This window comes from Penaeus japonicus, unplaced genomic scaffold (genome assembly GCF_977035675.1).
Source record: "Penaeus japonicus unplaced genomic scaffold, GWHDUDI00000001_assembly GWHDUDI00000001, whole genome shotgun sequence".
NCBI classification, from domain to species: Eukaryota; Metazoa; Arthropoda; class Malacostraca; order Decapoda; family Penaeidae; genus Penaeus; species Penaeus japonicus.
This window is the reverse complement of record NW_028234403.1, coordinates 24479308-24494307: the sequence shown is the minus strand read 5'-3', so window position 1 is coordinate 24494307 and position 15000 is coordinate 24479308. Positions and strand designations below refer to the sequence as shown.

The 15000-nt window shown below is 36.2% G+C and overlaps 1 protein-coding gene across 2 annotated transcripts in view; it reads left to right on the top strand.

Moving 5' to 3' along the window:
• Positions 1-11532, top strand: part of LOC122253026 (hydroxyacyl-coenzyme A dehydrogenase, mitochondrial) — an 11650-nt gene extending 118 nt beyond the window's left edge. The window contains exons 1-6 of one of the 2 annotated variants that reach the window (XM_043015781.2): positions 1-79; positions 2378-2653; positions 2774-2911; positions 9772-9934; positions 10085-10201; positions 11217-11532. The exon at positions 1-79 is cut by the window's left edge and continues 118 nt beyond it. In XM_043015781.2, the coding sequence (XP_042871715.2) occupies positions 1-79; positions 2378-2653; positions 2774-2911; positions 9772-9934; positions 10085-10201; positions 11217-11341 (898 nt within the window). In that variant the 3' untranslated portion in view covers positions 11342-11532. Of the gene's footprint in view, positions 80-2377; positions 2654-2773; positions 2912-4485; positions 4649-4953; positions 5071-7866; positions 8242-9771; positions 9935-10084; positions 10202-11216 lie in introns of those variants that run through there. The other variant, XM_043015782.2, reaches the window with a different exon arrangement.
• The last annotated feature ends 3468 nt before the right edge of the window (positions 11533-15000 follow it).

Genomic DNA, 15000 nt, shown 5'->3' with positions numbered 1-15000 from the left:
CAACTCGGCCAGAATGGCAGCAGCTATTAAGAATGTCACCGTCATCGGGAGTGGCCTGATGGGCGCTGGAATCGCTCAGGTAAAGAAATGTGGTTTATGTTAAGTTAATTCTAAGGCGGAATTTGCCAGCCGGTTGTGCGGTGCGGGGCGGCGAAACCGAGAATGATTCTCATTAATGAAGTCGCACTAATGTTGGTTTGATTTTGTGTTTGGAGGGGAGAACATGATAGAATGGATTTTGTTTTTTATGAATGGGTCTTGCAGGGCCATAATTGATAGGGAAATGACGAATGGTACTGAATGAAGCTTTACTTTTCATGTGGTTAGGCCAGGCAAGATTATTTGATGCAAGTGTTGCTATGCAAAACTAGAATATACAAGTCAAAGTATGAGGAAAGGGACGAAGCTTTGTTAGTTTTTATATACTTGCATCTTCTACAACTTCCTGTTCATACATCGTCAGGAAACCGCAAATGTCATAATGACACAGCAACAAACATCATCACATTTATAAACAAGAGGCTGATAACCATATCAGTTATCACGGTTTTTGGAATCTGATTGACTGACAAGAAAATGCAAGGCATAATATGAATAATGAATTATAGACTAGGTTTATGTCATTTCTTGAATAATGGAGAGAGCCGTGGTTATCAAACCGAGTGCCACAGCCCAGGGATGCCAGTGGGTGCTGCAAGATTCCCAAGTGAAATGAAAAAAGTTTTTCAGTTCATAAACCACATGTATAGTGCCTTACTGTAACAATTTTCGGTAAATTTTCCGAATAACGCCGCGTTACGAAATACCACAAAAGTGGTATCGATGGATTCCTCTCAACCTCTACTATTCATATATAGTGAAATTAATGAGCGCTTGCACCCCTGAAGCCCACAATCTGGGTCTCTTTTTTAAAGGCACTTCGTGCTACCTCGTCCTACTTCGGGGCATATTTCGCTTGCAAAATCTTAACCCAATGACCTACCTAACTTTGCCTAGTTTTGAATTAATCCCTAGCCAAAGGGGGGCTTCGCCCCCCCTTTTTAGGGCACTTCGTGCAACATACCTTGGGCAAGATATCCCGAGTCCACCATCCTCGCCCTGAAATTCAAACATGGCTGTGTTTACGTATTTACGGATAGTAGCAAGCTGTGGACTGGAAACCCCCAAGGAATTACCTGCATGTGCTGTTATGTTCTCTCAACAGATGGCGCAATATTCCCCATTATTTACAGTATAATTATAGTGCCCTCTATTGAGTGGTCGCGTCATCATCGGTCCTAGTTTCCTATCCTGAGGAATATATGAGACGAAGACTCAGTTGCTGTCATCATGGCGCAGTGTGAGGGTTATCCGTGTCGCGGCATTTTCATCTACAGGACTAATTACGCATCATAAGTATCACGAAGTGCCCTGATTAGGGTAGATCCACAGGGGGGAATAGCTCCCTCTTCGCAAAGGCTGACTTCAAAACTAGGGAAAGGGAGGTAGGTAGTTGGGTTAAGGTTTTCGTGATACCGAAGTAGCACGAGGTAGCACGAAGTGCCTTAAAAAGGGGGGGGGGGGTCCAGGGGGGGCAAAGCCCCCCCTTGGCTAGGGCAAACTTCAAACCTAAGCAAAGTTAGGTAGGTAATTGGTTAAGATTTTGCATACGAAATATGGCCGGAATTCATATTTTACCCCGCAATTTCCCTGATCTACTTCATGCCCTCCCCTACTATCGGGACCCAGATTGTGGGCTTCAGGGGTACAAACGCTCATTAATTTCACTATATATGAATAGTAGAGGTTGAGAGGAATCCATCAATACCACTTTTGTGGTATTTAGCGACGCGGCGTTATTCGGAAAATTTACCCAATTTTCTTTGTCTCTTTGTATATGAGTTTGTATATAACTTTTAGATAGCTCTCCTGCTTTTGAGTCCTTTCCCCAAAGAAAGGAATTATTATCCTAAAACTAATAACCGCTATTTCCAATGTAGAAGTTTGCTTTCTTTTATCCATGTTTCTGTTATTTCAGAATATTTCACAAAAGGCCAATTGAATTTATTGTATTGGACACTTTCAATCTTTATATATTCAGGTTATTAAATTTTAGTGATTTACGAGCATTTTTTTCAGTCTTGCATATTGTATAATCTTTTTTGACTTGTTATATAAATATTAGGTAATTTTTCATAAATAGAGTGTATAGATTACTTATTTATAGACTTAGCATATATTTTTGAAAATAATTTGTGACATTTTACAAGTCTATACTGGTTATTGAATATATATTTTTTTTTCTCAAAAGAATCTTTGAAATTGAAATAGATGGGGTAAAGGATTACCTGCATTCACTTGGGAAATGTTAATCGTTATGTTTACCATTTCTTGTCAGGTGGCAGCGCAGACTGGCCACACAGTAACCATGGTCGATATTGATAAGGCAGCTGTGGACAAGGCTGAAAAGAGAATTGCTGCATCTATTCAGAGAGTTGCCAAAAAGAAATTCAGTGGAGATGAAGGTGAAGCAAACAAGTTCATCTCAGAGGCAGTTGCCCGCCTGAGCACCTCCACGGATGCCATTTCCTCTGTGGGCTCGGCTGACTTGGTTGTGGAGGCAATTGTGGAGAACATTGGTGTCAAGCAGAAGTTGTTCAAGGAACTAGATGAGGTTAGTTTACCTTAAATCTATTAAGAACATTTTTGTGAAGTACACTACACAATATGGTGTACCTACATCAGTTCAGATATGTTATAAGTTAGTGGTCTTAAAATAATGCAACTTTTTCAGGCTGCTCCAGAGCATACCATTTTTGCATCCAATACCTCATCTCTTCCTATTGGGAAAATTGCTGAGGTTACAAATAGGAAGGACCGATTTGGAGGCCTTCATTTCTTCAATCCTGTACCCGTGATGAAGCTCTTGGAGGTATGGCAAACTTTGTGTTGGATCATGAGGGGTTTTTGTTGTGTAGGATTATTGCTTTTGTGCATGTGGTTATTAATAATTGAGTGATTTAGGTTTGGTTTACTCTTGGTAAAGACTATGTAATTAGATATTGTTTAGTTATTCTTTTATCATTGGTAAAGTCAGAGAAACACAAGGAAGCTGTCTAGGTAAGAAACACCATAATTTTTTTTTTTTTTTCATAATTTAGTCTGTTCCACAGCAAGTTGATGAAAAAGTTGGTTCAATTACTTGAGCTGGGACAAGTCTATCAGCATTGCTGAAACTTGTTCATAGAACTATTCTATTTGGTTGTTCTACTATTCATTTATCACAGAATATCTGTTTGTCATCCTGTCCAGTGTCTGGCATTATCTGTGGTTATATAATTGGATATTTCTTCTTGTAAGAGATTGAACATCCAAATGAATTTTTTTTTTCACATTATTAATCTTGCTTTTAAACAATTAATGTACATGTGATATTTACATCATATTTACATATGTATATGTATGCACATATAAATGGACACACTTTTGCTATATCTAACTTCATTGAGAAACTGTTGAACCAGTTTGATGGTCTACATTCATTGTGGAACTGGCTGCGTGAACATAACTTTGCATGCACAAGGGCAGTTTTGATGGCATGATGAGATTTTCCTCTTGCACCTAATGAAGAGTTTGAAGCTGTAGAGAATATGAGGTGAGGACATTTTTATTATTTTTTGTACACTATTTTCTCTTGGTTTGTTTTAGATATATATGAAGTAGTGGTGTGATTAGAATTGAATTTGTATGTGGCATGATTGTAATATCTTGGAGCTTGCCCTACACCCCTGAACTAACAATAAAAAGGTCAGAGGTCAATAATTATAAAAGATCAGCTTTAATGATTTTAATGTGGATTTGCAAGACTTGGCATCCATATTAGTCATATTCTAAAAATATTAAGTAAGTTATTTTACCAAATTTAGGTAAAATATTAATGTGAACATTGGTAAATATCTCCAAACTGACATCGAAGTTGTGGTTTGATAAGGTATAGGCTTAGATTTCAGGCTTATCTTAGAGGAAGAATTATTGAGAAATATTCATGATAAAAAAAAGTTTGTGTAAGTAATTCAAATGAAATGGAATTACACAATGAATTCCTTGTACTTGGTAACAATTACTATTTCCAGTTATAATAAATGTATCCTTTAAAAAAAAGGGAAGGGCCCGTTGCAAAAGTGATGGATACATGAAAATAATTAAAAGTGCTTAATGGTATAGGCTCTTATATAGTTATCAGTACTTGTAAATGAAAGTCATGATACAAGAACAGACATTTGTAGAAGAAAAAAAAAAGAATAAAAGAATACTTCAAACTATGTAGTATCACAGGGATATTTAATTCATATGAATTAAGAATAAGAATAAGAAGGAAAATATTGTTGGTAGGTTTGCCGTTGAATAATTTTCAACCTTCTTAAGATCTTGATGAAATTGCTAGATAATTTGATATAGTCTACCTGAATTTTAAATATCCAGATTTTAATCTACTGTTTTTTCCAGGTGGTACGGATCCCAGAAACTTCTCAGGCCACTTACGAAGCCATGTGTGTGTGGGGAAAGAACATGGGCAAAGTGACTGTGGAATGCAAGGACACGCCTGGTTTCATTGTCAACCGCTTGCTGGTGCCTTATATGTTTGAATCTGTTAGGATGCTCGAGAGAGGTAAAACGACTTGATTGATGTTTTTTTTTATTTGTATTTAATGCATATATGGCACACACACTCTATTTGCAGAGTGGTCAGGTTCAAGATTCAAAGAAAGTATTTTCATTAATCTTTTATAAGTATGCTCTCAATTATTTGCCAATTGAAATAATTCAGTGTTGCCCTGAATTCTTGGCAGAGTATTTGCAACCTCAAAACTCTTGAGTAGAATTTAGTCTTAGGTTTTCAGAAAATTGAATTTTTGGATGATATATAATTATTTTATGAAAAGGTATTATTCTTACATTTGTTGTTTATTGCAGGAGATGCAAGTGCGAGAGATATTGATGTAGCAATGAAGCTTGGTGCTGGCTACCCCATGGGGCCATTTGAGCTCATGGATTATGTTGGTCTTGACACTGGAAAGTTCATTATTGATGGTAAGTACAGGATAGATGGCAGGCTGTGCAACATTGTTTTAATAATGGTTTCATTCATGACTTAATGTTGTTGTTTAAGCTTTTGTACTGCTTTTTTTGTTCAAAATACAATTAAGTTATTCATTCAGTAATGTAGCTAATGAATTGTACCAAATGCTTTCCTAATATATTTTAATTAGACTCGTATATCATGCCATGAGTTTAGAAAATGATAAACACAACATCTTGCAATGCCCAGCCCTGGCTGAACATCTTTAAGGTTTGGCCTGTCTTGGAAGGTTGGATTAGATTTTGTTAAATGGTATTTTGCTAACACAATAACATGGAAGGAAGTTGTAGGCTTGATAGTTACCTTGAAAAGTTTTTTCATAGTAAAAAAAAAAGAAAAAAGAAAAAAAGCAGTTAGTAGAATTGTCATCTAACAAAATCAAGTGTGCTTGCCTTACATTGTTAGCCATCAGGCTAGTAAAGTGGTAGCGCACTGGCCCCTTGCATTCTCATGGTCAGCAAATTGAGCCCCGTCCAAGCTGTCTGGGCTCACCATAGAGGCCAAAGCCAGAGTGTAGTATCTACTCCACATATCTGGCTTATCCTTATCTTGCATTGTTCCAATAGTGTGTAATACAGTTGATACCAGTCTTTGGTGTGCTCATGTAAGTGGCACAAAATACCTCGGGAATCAAGATTATTACATGGTACTTGGAATCGGTTGAATATGTATGACTTGTTATTGGCATAAAGGACATATACTGGGAAGGAACTTATTTTTAATTTACATTGGAATGTAGCAGCCTCAAGCATTGAATGGAGAGTTTAATAGCTTATAGATTATCCTTTACATATAGGTGGTCAGTCTTTGTCTCTCATCCAATTAGGATTCTTCTATATAGATATGACAGAAATTTTTGTTGCTGATATTCTAGTGAAAGAAATATAATGCCTTTAGTTCCTATTATTGTTATTAACTCGTTAACATAGCATGTGGTGGTAGCACTTGCTGCAAGTGATGTGATACCACATCATGGCTTTTTGTATGGCTGGCATGCTGTGTGATTATGCACCTGACATATGGCTGTGGCTAGAGGGGGCTTAATAGTTTTTTTTTTACAGGGATGCGGGAGAGGAAGGGGGGATAAGACCTTATTAAACCATTGTGGATGGGGGACAGATTAGCTTGCCCAGTCTCCAGGATGGGTTTTATTTCGGAGCTTTACTTAAATTGTAGTATAGGATCCATATTAGCTCGTAGAAGTTTTGCTGTTTTATAGGTGGACAAAAAAAGCAACTTTATTTTTTTGTATTTGTGTAGTCATGAACGAATGCAAAATGTATAACCATCTACAATGAAGATAACATGAAGAGGTAGGGAAGAGGAAGGAAACCTGTACTTATGACTGAGTGCCACAGTAAAAGGCATCCCTATTGGCACAGGAGCACATTTTAGACACTGGTCATGGTTGAGTCAAGTTTCTCTTCTAATTCTGCCTACACATCCATCATCCGTGGTACTTTAGAGCAAGAGGTCTTCAACTTGCTATGTATCATTACTCTATAAAGATAATGCTTGCTAGTGACTGTGGATGGATGCCATTCAAGGCTCTCTCTGGTACTAGAAGAAAGTTGTGCCATCTAGGTTTTGGAAGTTGGGTTTGCTCAATATTATGGTATTTATAGTAATTACGACTACAATTGTCATCACTTCTTACTCATAACACAATAAAATAGCACAGTGATCCAAAATCCCCAAACATCATGTATTTCATGACGCCCGTCATCAGGCCAAAGCTCTTGTGTCTTGTATATCATGACACCTGTCCACAATGGGTTAATAGTGCCCTTCTATTACTGCTATATAAATTATAGGTTGTTACATAGGTTGACATGTAGCATGTATGGTACTTGCTCTGAATGATATACATGATGCACAGAGAATCGGTAGAGCAAAGCTTTACATACTGGTAGACAAATTCGTTGTCTAAAAATCCCTGTGCAATGAAAATAAAGAAGAGAAAACAAGGAAGAACTTGTGCATTGCAATGCAGATATTTGACCCCACGTGGTCATCAGGGTACAATATCAAACTACATGGTATATGGTGTTTGAAAATAATGATGGCATTTCTCTAGTTTATTATGGTTCTGTGTATAGAACAACCATTTCAGTTAGACTTAAACTGATGGGATGTAATATTTTGGCTTTTGTTTGCAGTTGAGAATTAACAGAAAAGCAGAAATTGATGGTACATTTACTTACATTATGGGTTTTGCATATATTTTTTTCTTGCTGCAAATTATGCTTTTTATAAAATATGAAGCAAAATATAGGTGTTCTACAATTTCATATTGGATCTCCTTCATAATAAGAAAAGCTTGCAATTGAAGTATTATCCCACCCAGTGCAATTTGATAGCGTGCTGTTGGTGTTGGATGAAGTCTCTTGATAGTCCTTGGGTAGGAATTGTGAGGAGGGATCTCATTTGGTATGAGACTTAGTGGTAGTGAATTGAGCAACCTAATGAACACACCTCTGATGATTATCCAACCTTGGAATATGATGTTTGAGTTTTGAATTTTACTTTTATTATGAATGAGATTTTGTCAAAAGATAGGAACACCATGAATTGTCACTCTCGGGCAGTGTTGTTGGCAGTTGTGCTTGGTAATATGCCAAGACTGATAAAGGAGTAGATGATGCTTAGAAGTGCAATAAATTTGTAAGCCAAATTTGATTTATAAAAAAAAAAAATCTTATTTTATTTGTGCTTGGAAACCCTTACAGTTGACTTTTCTTTTTTAGGTTGGGCAAAGGAATATCCAGATAACCCACTCTTCCAGCCATCTGAAATGTTGAACAAGATGGTTGCTGATGGCAAGCTTGGTGTAAAGTCAGGTGAAGGATTTTACAGTTACAAGAAATAAAGAAAAAACTTACTACACCCAAGATTCCTAAATGGTATTGTGATGAGAGGAACCAAGGATTGAAGCCTATTTTGAAGATACCTAGAAGATTGAAGAGGGAATATGTTCAGCCTATTTAATGCAATACTAATAGTCATGAATTTGTAAAGAACAAATATTTTTTTTTTCTTCACTTTTAAGATCTATATGCACATCAATGCAATATTGTTAATACTGTATTTGTACTTTTAAAAATTAAAAAATATTTTGTGTCCAGTGTCTTCTTTTATCCAAACGTCAACTTTTTAGTTATGTGGTTTTACTACTTTTTTATAAAACTTGTAGTTTATGATTAGTTTACTGAGAACTGCATTTCAAAACCGCGAAGAAGATAGCGTTAAATCAATACAAAGAAATTGTAGAATTCACTCCAAATCTTTCTCCACGATCATTGTTTCCAATATAATGTAACATAATGTACCTTATGTTTCCATACTTAATTGTAAATATCGGAGATTAACAGTAAAAATGCAGGCAATCATCCTACAAAACTATCTTGTTGAATGTATAAAACATTGCCCTTGCAAATCTGAAAAACAACTTATAGAAAAAAATCTTTGTTCTGTATTTCTTTGTGTATCCATTCACTACTGAAATTGTTTTCCCTCTTCATTGCAGTGTTGTATGACATGACGTAGAATGTACACGGATATAATAGGTAGTAAGTGGCGGAATATAATTAAGTAGGTAAGATTCAAATATAAATCTGAGATACATAATTATTTGCAATCCCAGTACGAGAAATCTGTTGTATTTTCAAATGATTACGTAAAAGTGTTGGATAGCGATAATATGGGAAGAAAGGTCGTTGCATATCTATACTAATTATTCTGTTGGTGACGCAGATGTTTCAATTATTAGATATTGAATACATGCACGAACACGCCAACTCATTCGCCTACCCCAAACCCCAAACCCCTTGTATATATTATACGTAATGTATATTTACTACATACAGCATGGGCATGTGCACTTTTACGAGCCGAAACTAAAGAAGATCCACAATAAACCCCATCTGCCACCATTATAAATAAAATCAATATTATTCTAAACAAATCAATATTATTAATAATAACTTAATAAGGGAATCGCGACATTTTTTGCCTGCGAATTCACTCATCTTCCAGCAGTGGATTCTGTGCAAATGCTTCGGCATAATTATGTATTGTCTCCTTGATAAGTTCAACGTTTCGTCTTTCATTTCTGACCTGAGAGAGGTGATACTTTTTTGGAAAGCGAATCATCTCTCTCCACTGCAATTAGGTACCGTCAAGCATAGGTACTTGCGTTCGAAAATAATGAAAATTGCTGAAGAGAGGTTGTATAACATTTTGCCTAAACACACAAAACCATAAAATGTGTGCAAAAAATATTTTCGTTGGTAAAAATATACTTGTTCTGTGCATTTCTAAAATTTGACATTTTGTATAAGAAACTGGTCATACACACTATGTCCAAGGCCCAGAAAATATGAATTCTCTTGTTTGAGGTATGGTATGTGCTTGTGTGTGTAGTAGTTATATTGGTATTGTCATGCGAACAAGCAGAACCTTATGAAACACTCCTATTTTATCCAATTTAGTTATTTCAAATATTCCGTTATTGTTAATAAGACATGTTTCACTTACTGGATTTCACGAGAATTCAAAAATTAAAGATAAATAGAAATAGTAGTTTTATTTAAAAAAAGAAAAAAAAAAAAAAGAAAGGACACCATAGCTAAATCCTTAAACGTTTCCCCTAGATCATTCGTATTCCTGAGACGAGCAATGCTACCTTCGAGGCCATGAAAGAGTGGGGAAAGAACATGGGCAAAGTGAGCATCCAGTGCAAGGACACTCCAGGCTTCGTTGTGAACCATCTCCTGGTTCCTTACCTGTTCGAGGCCATGGCCATGGTTGAGCGAGGTACGGAATAATGTTTCTCAGCCATCCTTCGTTCCTTTGATACTTGACTTTCTTTGACGACAAAGGCTTCATCTAAGTCACACAGAATTCAGTGGTATAGTACAAATGATTGTAAAATATAATGAAAAGCTAAACTTTTTACTGCACCAGGTGACGCCTTCAAAGAGGACATCGACATAGCGATGAAACTTGGGACCGGCTATCCTATGGGCCCACTTGAGTTGAGCGACTATGTTGGTCTCGACACCCTCAAGTTTATTGGCGATGGTAAGTTCCCGTTCTTATATTAAAGCTAGAATGAATTGAAAGTGTTGCTCTTTCGTTTTGTTTATTGATTTAGAAGTTTTGATCAGTTTCTATTTCTTATTACTACAGATATAAGTTTTTGCGTACTTTTTGCAGAGTAAACTGTAATACTCATCATAAACAAATTCCCAAATAATCAACTTTACATATAGCCTGTGTAGATACGTGACATTTTGTAACATTGCTTCACATGCGCGAAAAGAGCTGCATAAGGAAAGTAGATCGAGACAGACAAATTTATTGTTGTGAATGGGGTGTAAACGATTTATGTAGCAAGACGATATTACGTTCTTGAGGTTATTAGGTCTTGGTAAACATCGCGATCATTTCAGCTAAAAAACTGATATTTTTTTATTCACGCAATACATGTATTTTCCATTTATGTTTTCCCATGAATTATTTGGTCATTAGATAACTTATTCCAAAGCTCAATAAACAAGAAACACACGTCACGTCTTTGCGCCACTAGTTTGCAATATTTCGAGAATATTATGGAATATTATATGCCCTCTTACGCATCATTTGCATAATGCATCATTAGTAAATAGACACTCGAACTCTTATCCTCGAAGTCATCCTTATTATTGTTATCCATTGCTCATGCTTGTTCCTACTCCATAGTGGCAGAGATACAACATTCCGCTGATGGAGTTATAATCTGTTAATATCACATTACACGACAATCATTCCATCTAAATAATCTTATACGTGAGTTTGAAAAATAATCAATCGTAAAGTGTGGAGGTGCCTAAATTATGCAACATTAACTTTTATTTGAGGTTGGATACAGCATGATAAACAACAGATTTTTTATAACTGTTTACCAAAGTTTCCCTACTCCTTTGAAAAGTTATAATTTTATCATTGGTCACTTTCAGAATTCAACAACTTTTTCGTTTATACCAATATACGTTTGAAACATCATTTATCAGAATACACGTTCTTTTGTAACTGATCATTCTGCGCGTGTCCCCAGGTTGGATGAGAGACTACCCGGATGAGCCGATGTACAGGTACCCAAAAGTCCTTGCCAAGTTGGTCGAAGAAGGAAAACTGGGCATCAAGTCTGGCCAAGGGTTCTACAACCACAACAAAGAATAAAGCCGTCAAGCAGGAAAAGACATAAGCTTTGCTCTCAGAATCAGGCATGATAGATTCTGAATTTTCATATTGATGTAGGCGCAAAATGGATGATCGCCATAGATGTGGGTCAAGAAAATTTCTTTAAAATTTGTTGGAGGTGTTTTTCTTTTTCATTGTAGTTTGTGTATATATTAAACAAATTTGTGTGCTGTTGACTTTCGTTTTCCCATTAATTATTTCGTATGAAATGGAATGTACTTGTGGACTACATGGTGTGTCCTATTTGAAAGAATCTCAGCATTTCATCTTTGAGTAGATTTTATATTTTTTGAATAACACAAGGCATTATCTATAGATGATTGCATTGTAATTACATTTCCTTTTCTTGATCATACTTAATTGATATGCCATAATTTGGTAACGTTAAACCATATTATGTGCATTAACTGTAATATAATGTTATAAAACTATCCTGATTACTTTTTAAAGATATATTCTACTCCCGAGGGAAACGAGAGAGAGAGAGAGAGAGAGAGAGAGAGAGAGAGAGAGAGAGAGAGAGAGAGAGAGAGAGAGAGAGAGAGAGAGAGAGAGAGAGAGAGAGAGAGAGAGAAAGAGAGCGAGAGAGATAGAATGAGAGAAAAAGAAATAAAACAAATATCTGCACAGAAACACAGACACACGCCAGTATGGACTGGAACTCCTAGAGGGATAGAGGCGGGAGGAAAGGGTCAGAGACAGAAACCAAGACGCAGAAAAGACACATGTCCCGAAAGGTCACTGCCTCGGCATCCCCAAAATAACGGGGATCTTTGCCAGAGCGATTGATTCTCGTTAGGGCTAATATAACCCCATCAATTAGTGATAAGGGTGGGGTATTTCCAAGTTCACAATGAGGCCTCGTTACAACCATTATCCTTGGGAACTTTAATTCTAGATAATGAGACAATCGCTAGTTCAGCCGTGGGTTTTGATGGATGAAAATTACATTAGATTGTACCTCTTTATTCATTATCCCTTTTAAACTAATTTAGTGGATAACAAGCACTTCATAATATGCCGTCATTTCATAGGCTACTTTTTTTTTTTGCACTGAACACCAATTTAACATATTTGTTAATACCAAAAATAGACGACCGAAGACCTTAGTATTCAATCCTCTTTAAAAGTCTCCGAACCTCTGCTGTGACAGCCTTAACTCGCTGAGGGTGTTATAAAGTTCAATTAATAACAGCCTCTTCTACTCAAATCCGTGGGTAATCAATCCAAATTAAACAAATTAAACGACTTGATCCGGATGTCCTTATTGCTTCGGAGAAAAAAATGAATAAAATGACAAAGGAAGCATGTCTGCCTTTTTCCGTAGGAGAAGTTCATATTTTTTTTATAATTTCCCAGAATCTGATTTAGACACTATAGCAAATATGCTTGGTCTTAGAGAGAGAGAGAGAGAGAGAGAGAGAGAGAGAGAGAGAGAGAGAGAGAGAGAGAGAGAGAGAGAGAGAGAGAGAGAGAGAGAGAGAGAGAGAGAGAGAGAGAGAGAGAGAGAGAGAGAGAGAGAGAGAGAGAGAGAGAGAGAGAGAGAGAGAGAGAGAGAGAGAGAGAGAGAGAGAGAGAGAGCACAACTTATTTGAATCTAGCTATGCAACTGTCCCTTTTCTGGCAGGTGATACATGGGGAATCATCAAAACGTTATTTTCTGTCAGGTTTATAATTGTACATGAGTATTCCCTTCAATATCATTGCTTTATAGCTAATTTCACTTTTGCACAACATAAACATACATTTTCCTTTCATACATTTTTTAGTCTATATTCTTAATATTGGAAATTCAGCTTAGGTAGTTCTGATATATATATATATATATATATATATATATATACACACACACATATATATATATATATATATATATATATATATATATATATTTTTTTTTTTTTTTTTTTTTTTTTTTTTTTTTTTTTTTTTTTAATAAAGACAACATCCCTCCCTAAATATCAATATAACTAAACTGTTACGAAACTTAAACAAGGCCAGTATGAAAGTGAGATTAACCCCGAAATTAATTCAACTTCACATACGTAAATGCATAATAAGTTTCCGATGAAATTATTTTTTCCTGCGTGATTTTGCTGTCTAATATACTACTGGAATAGCTGATGTGCCATTTTAAAAATGAAACGACTCTTTCCTGTTAACGGGGATCGACATCAAGCCGATGCATTTGAAACATAGCTGTTTAGAAATATGTGTGATTTATTGTGACGTCACACCGTGCACGGCGGACGGCGAAAAATCGATGCGTGTGACAAGAGCCTTTGACTCTTTGAGGTTCAGGTGAGAGGAAAGATTGTTCAACTGGTGGTGATCCAGATGGTCTTATTGTTATCAATAAACTTCTTAGCAGACGGCAGTTTATTCCATTTTTTTACGAATTCCAAGTTAGATCATTACCTATAAGTAATGTATAGATATAATATCAAACTGATAAGAAATTGCACACACACACACACACACACACGCGCGCGCGCGCGCGCAAAGCTACACATATACATACATACATATATGTATGTGTATATATGTGTGTGTGTGTGTGTGTATGTGTATGTGTGTGTGTGTGTATTCAGTGAGAAGTTTATTTGTTTACGAAATTAGCAACCCAAAAGAAGATAGATACCCTGAATTATGAAGTTGAAGCCAGACAACATAGTTTCATCTCGTTGCGCTCGGTATTGCTCAAGCATTAATGGCACTATTATTCTTGCTGCTACTATCATTCGAGTAAGGATTTTGTAATCGTAAGTAATCACAAATCAGAAGAAATTTTACAGTAAAGGAAAAATAACGTATAAACCTTTGATTTAATAATTCTGATAAGAAAATTACTTAAAGCAAAAAATATATGGTTCGCACAGATACCGTTTAGCAAATACTTTTCTACGCAGGTAAATCATTAGGTCTTCAGCAATCACTTATTTTAATATGACGTTGATTATACTTTAATGATATATTATTTATTAATGTACATCAAACGGTACTTCAGTTATATAGAAACTAAGATGTTTATTTTTCGATTCCACTCACTCAAGACCTACCTCCCCGTACATAACAATAAAAACAAACACACTTTCCTTATTTCAATCTTTTCTAACTCTAGATTAAGAACATTCATTAGAGGTGAAAGATCCTGCAGGTCATGTGTATAACATCACACCCGTTGCCTTATTTTATTACTGGTCTTTGTCTCATAGGGAAAGGAGTTACAGACAAGGTTAGCTAACAATTCGTAGACGACCAAGGAAAAGGATACCGACGCTACGTATTGATTACAAACCACGTGCAGCGGGAGTAGCGAGTGCTTTCTCGTAACCACCCAAAACTGGTTTCATCTACCTAACGCTGGTACATTGTCGGTTCTTCCCAATGAAGCCTGAAGTAGAAAAGCGTCATTTTTAAACTCACCTTCCTTGCTTTCTAGTTTTGTACGTAAAACTGCCAAATTATTAGATCGTCTAACTCAATGACGATCGGAAACGACCACTTTGCGGCGACGGTACCCGACCGCTTATCGCTCTTTGCAAATTTCGCAACAACATCGCATGTTGCCAGAAAGTGACGTAGAAAGCGTTTCACTCAATTGAATATGCACCAAATCCCGAGGCACCTTTGTGTCT